This window comes from Aegilops tauschii, chromosome 6 (assembly GCF_002575655.3).
Source record: "Aegilops tauschii subsp. strangulata cultivar AL8/78 chromosome 6, Aet v6.0, whole genome shotgun sequence".
In the NCBI taxonomy this organism is placed as follows: domain Eukaryota; kingdom Viridiplantae; phylum Streptophyta; class Magnoliopsida; order Poales; family Poaceae; genus Aegilops; species Aegilops tauschii.
Genome location: NC_053040.3, coordinates 5,136,736 through 5,146,234, shown reverse-complemented (window position 1 = coordinate 5,146,234; position 9,499 = coordinate 5,136,736). Strand labels below are relative to the sequence as shown.

Below are 9,499 nucleotides of genomic sequence, written 5' to 3'. Positions count from 1 at the left end.
TTGACCTGCTAGTGTTCTAAGTTCAAAAGTCTAGTAAAGGCAGTAAAGACAATGGATTTTATCGCAATCGAAGGTCATGCAGTAGGCTACGGAACTATGCAGAGTAGCAATGAATGACGACGACCAAGGTTATGATATGACCCAGAAAACTCTTTGTGGCGCACATGGAGCATAGTAACTAGAATGAATTTGGAAGGTGCATGCATCATTAAGTACCCATCTACAGAAACCTGATGAACATTCTACAAACATTAGCTCTCTTTTCCAGAAAATTCTTTGTTATGCACAGTAAAGTTTTCAAGTACAGGAAACCTGGTGAACATATAAATTAAATTAAATTTGTGTTTTCAAAATATCTGCTCTTTCACATAAATAAGAATAGTACTATGAATCTCGGTTGATTCGAACTGTGATGGTCAAAACCAATTGTATGTACACTAGATTGGATGGAAACCGACGTATGCGTCGTCCACAGTCTTGAGTATCAGTGGTTCTGTGGGCATGTGTAGTCGATGCACATGTGCATGACCAAAACCTCAGGTCCATGTAGATGGATGCGTTGGTGTTGCTCATTCGGATCCAAACATCCTCACGTGTTGCCCTAGTCACATGCCACCGTGCAGGTTGGTTTGATATTGATTACATTTTGTGCTTTTTTCACCAGAATCTGAGGGTCGTTGAATTACTTGTGGCATAAGAAGAATCAGTCTAATGGATTTTTGGAAACTGGAATTGATCTAATCAAAGGAACCGATCTAATCATTGGCGGATTGGTTGCCGTGGAAATTGATGGTAGGACTCGTTGTACTAGCCGCTCTAATACTCTTCCGAAGTAATTTCTAATTGTATTTTATCATTATTGCATATTGTTAGTGTGTATGCTTCACTTTGATTTTGCATGAAACAACTTTATGTTCAAGAGTCTACCCTGCCTCAATTTTTTTTTGTTCTCCACCGCTGATTAAAACCACTCTTTTTAAGAGACAAGCCGTGATGCTTGACTTTATTAATAAAGCAACCATCGGCAATGCCAAATAACATTCAACATATGGATATGAAAGATAATGGAGTCAAACACTCAAATGACCACACTAGTCGAGAGACACAAAATACAAAGATAGGTAAAGTAGCCAACTAGGCCAACTGAATAGGCCAACATAAAGAAAAGGAGTACTATAGGGGTGGAGGCAGGTTGTGGTGAAGATCGAGGTAGTACTTGGATCCTTTGTGCATAGTGCATCAGTGGCATCGATTTCGGCTCCCTTAGTGAGTGCCTTCAATCCCATAGCTACAAAAATCCAATTAATTTGAACAGGCAATCAGCTGGGATATTAGGGAATAATTTTTCAAAGGTGAACTTGTTACGTGTGGTTCAGAGGGAGCAACATTGAGCATAAAAAGCAATCTAGAAATAGGGAGAGCTTTGCTATGAAGGCTAGGCACAAAAGTAAAGAGAACATTGAAGTTGTTACGACCCCGATGACGTTCAGCCACAACTAAATGCAACTCCAAAAAAAATAGCAAGCACACATTGAAACTAGATCTGCTAGGTATCTTCCTTTGCACCACAAAGAGAACAGGCAACGTTAGTTGTTCCATTATGCTTAAGTATCTGATCACTAGCCAACTCTCAGTGAAGAAACATGCATGATGTTGAGTCGTGAAACTACTTGGACTTTTTCTTTTCGAAATTATCCTTTTTGCACTTACCTAAAAAGTAAATTTTAGTTGAGTAGTAGGACATCTAAAAAATTGACAGAGATATTGTAATTTATGGGTGTCCAGTTTTATTAGTTGGTTCATGTTTGCATCTCTACTGAGTTCAAGGAAAAAAGGGTCAAGTTTTCTTCTTAAGAACTTAATAGAAGGTAGAAAATCAACAATTACTTTGGTTGTGTCACCGCTGATTAGCAGAACTCGGATATCCATTCTTTGAGAAGATATATTCTGGTGGGTTTCTTGATCTTGCATGAGACTCTAAATTCAATGCAAGTAGGAAAGGAAAGTGGATTAGTGTGTAGGATGAAATTTGAGAATGCATATGATAAGATGATCATTTGTGCATCCGATCTTATAGATGAAAGGATTCCCTATGTTATGGACAGTAGAGGAGAAGGGCAGCTGGGTGTTAAAGTGAGTCATGTACTTGGATCTTACTTCAAAACTCATCAACATCAAGATGAGCAGGGACACCGAGATAGTGCATTAGTTCATCCACTACGTCCCAATTTTCATCTCCTATGTCTCCACCATCAACTTGCATACCTGCAATTAAAACAAGTAAAATAAACCACCAGTAAAGTTGAATTTGATAGTATATATGTAATACCTGCAAAATGTTATATATCTTATCAATGATGTAATGTAACTGTATGCTGGGAAGGGGGGGGGGGGGGGGTAGGATGTTATTTTTTTGCGACAAAGATAAAAATGTGTAAATGATGCTACATATATCGCCGAGTGAAAGGAAGAAGGATAATAATCATTACCAACTAATAAAGGACATTTTATGGGAACTTCCATGTTCAAATAAAATGATTTAGTCAGGAATTATTCATAAATATTTAGTCAATATTTAAGCACACTAGGGACATTACTGCTAGATTCCACTTGTTACCAACCTCTTGATGAAAATACAATGAAAACACAACCATAAAATCACTGGACCGAAAAATTGCTTCACCATAAAATCACTTGACCGACAAATTAACAAGCAACTCAATTTATTTTTCTATATCCTAGTCATCCTTAATCACTTGAACAATATTACAACAGCCATGAACTAAAAGTAATGTTAATGAATCCAAGAAAAAGAAACTAATTGGACTTCCTTCACTTGTGTAATGCAGATAGAGCGGTATTACCTCGTGTATGGCAATTTGCATAGGAATGATAGGTAAGGTAACATATGTCACTACTTTTAGTAATATGTTTGATTTGCATCAAGTCAAACCGTACCATGAGGACACTAATCATCATAGTCAGACCAATCAGATATGTGTCCTTATCATACCCCACGAAAACTACACTTTCACCGTCACTACATATTTCCCACTGAATAATCCCTCAAGTGGAATGGTTTTCTGCAACAACACCCATCCGACAACACCACCAGAGTTAAATGTCCTCTTTCGTATTTAGATGTCTAGTTCCGACAAAACTACAACGCTAAGTCCACCATCCTCCATCCGTAGGAGCTAAAAGCACAAGTTCTGCCAACATGGTCGTATCTTAGCTTCTTGATCACACAAAGAGTCTGGATTTTGAAACCAAACGTAAGGAAATCACCTCCAAAATCTTACCAGCAAACTGCATTCCCCACAACGATGATGGACCTTACCTTAAAATTGCCTTTGATATCACCACTGAGCATATATTTACCCAAATACCAGACAACGGGTCACGGAGAGAACCAAATATGGATGTGTGTATCCACCAAAACCAATTTGGCAGGATCTAGTGCACATATCCATCTTCGGCTTCAGCATGCAAGGGTGTTGTATAACACCGATTAAAAGTCTCGCTGGCTATGGGCCAGTCAGAGAATCACACACGACTATCTCACAATCCCGACCATTCTTTAGGACTGCAAGACCATGGAGGTAACATATGAAGTTTGAGTGTTCATTAGCAAGTAAGGTTACAGGGAGAGGGCAACTAGTGTATGGTCGGGGTGTGTGTGTATCTGGTAGGAGTGAAGACCTGTTTAGTTTGATACAACCCTTTGAAAAAGCCAAGTGGGGGGATTTCCAAGTGGTGCTTGTGATAGTTATGGGATGAATTTTGGTCTTAGAGGATGTTGCGCCAACACGGACAAACAGGATGGCATGTGGGAGGGAGGATGGTTGGGTAGAGAGGTGGAATTCCTCCCCATCCAGTGGGGGTGCTATTGCCGGCAAAAGAGGGGCAAAACCAGGAATCCCCTTAGCTGAGCTGAGCTAAGGCTCCTAAAATGCAAAGAGAAGAAGAGAATCATCAAACTGAAATTGGAAAAGCAGCAGGAGACATAAGATAAGCAACAAAATTACGGGTGTTCATAGCCTGTTTCTCCTAATGTCCGGTCAGAGGGCTGCCGAGGGGTTAGGATCAGGCTGGACACAGTGCCCAGTGGGATGATTGTGCTAGAGCTTACAACATAACTTAGCAGAGGAGACAACTTGCACTTGTTCAATTTCGGTAGTGCAAATTTCATGGCAGAAAATAACAACTAACATGGCTGTTGTCGATCTCTCTTCAGATATCGAGGTCAATCGTAATAATCATTGTCTATTAGTGGTATGTAATTTAGTTAGTTATTGTTATACATGAGCGACGAGATTATGCTTCAAATAACATTTTTTATAGATTAGTTACATCCCATCCTTCCTTCAAGTTGTATCAAGACATCTCGTAATAGCTCTAAATGATTAACTCAAGTGTCTGGTTAGGGAGAAAAGAAGATGATGCTTCAAATATATTAATTGATGGTAGAGACAATCTACTTATTTGTACTAGGTGAGTTGTACAATGATTAATTTGTAATTTATTGCTCAGTGAGTGGTGATCCAGACCCATCACATGTGGTGTCCTGTCTTAGTTGAACTAACTAATGCTAGTACATTGGTTTGAAATATTGTCCAAACTATGTCGGTTGACCTACTTAAGCATCTAATGACTCACTAAGCATGTTGCATAGAAGAATTACTTCATGTGTTTCCATAAAAAAATATGTGCACTGAAGTTTAATGAACGAAAAAAATATAACAAGATTAGCTTCCCGATGTACCAACCGAATTGTCATTCTGGATATGTGCTGGTTTCGCTATATTATTTTTGTGAAATTGTTTCCAATTTTGAATTATAGGAAACCTCCCCATGACCCCATGGTAACTACAGGATAAATGCATGTACAAATGAGTTGGCAATGAAATGATGGTTAGCGTGTAGCAATGGGTAGACAATGAAGTAATAGCCATGTACCTGGTCTAGCTTTAATGTAGCCTATTTTTGAACTATGAAGTTACATCACCATACAATGACCACAGCGAAAGAAACAAATAAACCAATATGCTCTTATGTATCTAGTCAATCCATTATCAGATGAACAATAGGACAACAAACACGTATGAAAAGTAACTGTAACAAATACAAGAAAAATAACCTAGTTGGACTTTTTTGCTAGTGTAACATAGATAGGGAGGCATTACCTGCAACATAGAAATTTGCGTACGGAAAGGTAAATCCATCTCCTTTTCTTTTCTGAATATGTTTGATCTCCATCGTGTCAACTTGCAGCATGAAGTCGTCTCTCAACACAGACAGAACAATCGCATTTGTCTCCTCGGCATACCCTGTTATGTGCACCCTTTTCCTCTCACTAAACATTCCTTGTGGAAAGAGCTCCTGCAATTGAATAGTTTTTTGCAGAAGCACCCAGCCGACGACGCCATGACAATTTGATTTCCTCTCCCATAATTGAATGGTCAGTTCTGACAAATACGCGAGACCAACACCACAATCCTCTGTTCTTAAGAGCTGAATAGAACCGGAGGTGTACTTGATTTCCAACGGCTTGTTCATCACATGAAGGCTCTGGCTTTGAAGACAAAATGCCAGAACGTCACCTCCAGAAAGCAACCAGCAAAGTGCATTCCCAATAAGAACGCCAGGCCTCATGCTATAATTATAATTCTGTTTTGTAACCTCCGTGAAGACAGTGTCTCCCCATACACCGGTTGCTGATTCATAGAGGCAAGCAAATGCCTGCGTGCATCTGACGACCCAGATTGCGACCAATTTGAACGGGCTCGAGAAGCAATCCCCGTGCACGTGCCCATCTTCGGCATCAGCGCACAACAGTTCGGCATGCCAGTACGTCACTTTGTTGTTGTCAAGCCCCGCTGGAAAACCCACGCGGTGTTGTTGGCCGCTGAGGGGATCCCACACGATAATCTCGCGGAGGTGCAAGTTGGTTAGGACGGCGAGGCCATGGCGGCAACCGAGAAAGTGCTGGCTGGCATTGAATCTATTCTTGGGCAAGGAGAAGCGCTCGGCGGGGATTCGATCGGGTGGGTCGAGAGCGGGATTGAAGACGGTGGGAAAGCCCGTTTCAGAGAAGAAGAAACCGAGAAGCGGGGGTTTCCGATGGTGTCTACGGAAGCGCTGGATGAACTTGGGGTCGGAGAGGATGCAATGCCAGCGCGGGCAGACGAGGGAAGCACGGGGGAGAGAGGATGGCTGAGGAGGCAGGCGGAGGAGAATCTCCTGGAGGAGGTCCTCGTCGTCCAGCGGGTGCACTGGCGAGGAATGGAGGCGGCTCATCCAGGCTAACCTTCTTCCATCTGCACATTGAGAAAAAAAAGGCGGCAGTATATCTTACACTTGATATGAACACAAGACTCAATATTCATGGCGTTCACGTTGATGAGATACTAACCTGCTGGCAGCAGCGACGCCGAATCCATGGCTTGGCTTTCTGAATCCATGAGATCCATCGATCTAGGGGTCATACGGCACCGAGATCAGGGAACGAAATTCCAAGGATCCATCCATCCACAAAGCATGGTAATGAAATCCAGAAGCTCACCTGAATCGACACCTAAACTCAAATTGGGAAAGCAAGTTCTCAAAGAAGCAAGAGAATCGTCGCCGGGTGCTAGGGGCGAGGCCAAGCGTCGGAGGTTGGGGAAGGCGTCTGGGGCGGGTGGGGCTGAACGTGGTGTCGTTGAGAGGGTGTTGTGCTATAGCCTCACTTGGCACAGGAGACTTAGCTTGCGCTTGTCCAAATTTTGTACTGATCTCATGGCAGACAAGAACAGCTAAGATTGATGCTGATGGCAGAGATAATCTATTATACGTACCAGGTCAATGGTACGTGCCTAGTTTAGTAGGAGGACTAGTACTTATTTCCTGGTCGGTGAGTGACACATGACCATCACATGCAGCATCCTGTCATCAGTTGAACTGGCTAATTTAGAAAATTATCCTGAAGCATCCAGCGAATGTAGGAAAACTAAGCACGTCTCCTACAAAGAGTCACTACGTTTATCTCTATCTCCCAAAAGTAGCACATCCCACCCGGGCACAAAGAGTTTCTTCTATTTTTACTACCACTGCCTAATGACATGTTGATGTAACTGTAGAATCTGGAAGTTATCAGCTCTAGTATAATGTGAGAACCAAGAAAGTTTTGACACATGTGTTGCACTGCCTTCTTTTGCTTTAGCGCTGTAGGTTATGATACACGAGTAAAATGTTTTGTTATACGACCAGTAGCAGGCTTCTACTATAGTAACACACTAACACTAGTACATTTTAGCTGTGCAACAATCATGATATATTGCACTATTCGGTTAGAAACCCATCATGTTGACAGAGATTTCATCTTAACTATGCCAGCATGAATGAGCGAAGAGTCAGATTACACCGGAATGCTGCTACTCAGCTGCTCCACTGTTGCTTCACTAGGCTCGAAATATGATACTTCGATGCCAGGTAAATCATAACACGTTGACCGAAATGGAGGATAATAGTTTTCTATACGAGGCGAGCAAATCTATCGCCAGGCCCCCGCGTCGCTCGCACAGAGCGGCTCGGGCGGCGCCTCCTTCCGCGGCGGCCGCGGCCACCCCAGCCTCCTCATCTCCTCGCCATCGCCAGCGTTAGCCACCGGGGCAAAGCCCTCGTCTGGTGCCGGCGGCGGCGGGACAGCGCCCGCGTTCATAGTTTTCTTCAAATCCCGTGGTACCTTCACCAGATCTATCCATGGTGGCTACTCTGACAACGGTGCAACTGCTCGCGGCCTTCACAGCTGCTACTCCTCGGCTGTTCGGTGGCACGCTGCTTCGTGGTGACGGCTCGTTGGTGAGTGTCCGCCGGCGCGGCGGCAACCTGGATCTGGTGGGCATGGCGGCAAGCGACGCGTTGGCGCGCTGGGACGTGTGGACTTGGTCCAGCTGATGCGTGCGTCCTCCGGCGTCGCTTGGGCCAGGCCTTGCTAGATGGTGGCTCGGTCTCCCGTCGTCTGTGCGCGGTATCTCGGGCGGTAACGGTGATCCAGAACTTGTTCGGCCTAGAGATGGTGGCTGCAAACTGTGATGGTGCAGCGATTAAGATACGTACTTAATCTTGAGCAATTTTGGTTAGATTCCGACGATAGATTCTAACTTTTCCATTGTGCAAGTTATACGAAAATATCCAAAGCTGAATCATTTGAGAACATAGTTAGACAAAATAAATAGCAATACAAACAGAAAACAAAAAAAGAAGAACAATTAGATTGTGTTGCCGCAACTTCAACCACTATGGTCGACAAATTCACAATTCTTTTTGCTACATAAATACATAATATTCTAATATAAACTAGTAAAAGATCAGTGGCCACATACATCCATCCATTAGATGCAAAGACTAGACTTCCTTGATTGTTCTAAATCAACAACATACTTTAGAGAATTGTACGGACATGACATTTTAGAAATTAATCAAATTAATGAACTAGAAACTTGAAAAATAAAATAAAGCATCATCTTATAAATTGAGTATCCAAGATGAAAAAATATACTGCCTTAAAGTTAAAAGCTACGGACACAGAAAGAAGATAAGTTTAACTCACCTATTGAACCCATATGGCACATTAGTAGATCTTTGTGTTCGAAGTTCTAGATGCAACCATTTCCATCCAACTCCCTTGTCTACAAGCAAAACAAGCCCAAAAACAATTGACAATTTGCAAAGAGCAGTTGAATCGATGATAAACTGTTGATTTAAACACCATATCTTTTTATTAATTGGATGAGGTGAAAGTATAATTTTTTACAAGGATAGTAAATGAAGCCACTCTATTGTTAGGTCCATAGCATCAATGGTTAAAAATAATGGTATGACAGAATAGATGTTTATAGAAAATGCAGCTCTTCAGTGACAAAATTAGTATCCCATTATATAGCAACTTTAGAATTTAATGAACTAGGACTGTTATCGACAAGAAATAAAGCGCATGGTATTATGAATTGATGATTATTATCAAGACCGGCAACGATATTTTTGTCTTTTTGAAGAATAATAAATGAACTGGAGCACATAAAAAGATTTAAGCCTCCAATTGTGCCAGAAGAATTGCTATTCAAGATAACATATAGTTTCAATATATCATTTTCTGTGAAATTGGTGCCATTTTCAGATTACATGAAACTCCTAGTGAATAATTATAGATAAGTGCAAGTAGCAGTGGGTACGCAACAAGTTAGCATGTTAGCAATGGGAATGCAACATAGTAAAATTTGCATTAATGTCCTACCTTCAATATAGCCCCATTTTAAACTAATAAATTACATCACTACATGATCATCATACCGAGCATATTCTTATATATCTAGTCAATCTTTAATTACATGAGGAATATTTCATGAATCAGGTACCAAAATTATCTTAATGAATCTTGGCAAAACAATCTATCTAGATTTTGTTTTGCTTGTGCAATGTAGATAGGGAGGAATTACCTGCGGTATAGAAATTCACA

General features: G+C 41.5%; 1 protein-coding gene across 1 annotated transcript; it reads right to left on the bottom strand.

The window, feature by feature from the left end:
- Nucleotides 1–973: 973 nt before the first annotated feature.
- Nucleotides 974–6,833, bottom strand: LOC109738245 (uncharacterized). Its single transcript, XM_045229498.2, has 5 exons — nucleotides 6,566–6,833; nucleotides 6,416–6,477; nucleotides 5,187–6,320; nucleotides 2,158–2,265; nucleotides 974–1,288 (listed from the first exon to the last, which is right to left on the bottom strand). Exons 2-4 carry the CDS (start codon nucleotides 6,471–6,473, stop codon nucleotides 2,159–2,161), a joined length of 1,299 nt encoding a protein of 432 aa, XP_045085433.1. The 5' UTR covers nucleotides 6,474–6,477; nucleotides 6,566–6,833; the 3' UTR covers nucleotides 974–1,288; nucleotide 2,158.
- Between the last annotated feature and the right edge of the window lie 2,666 nt (nucleotides 6,834–9,499).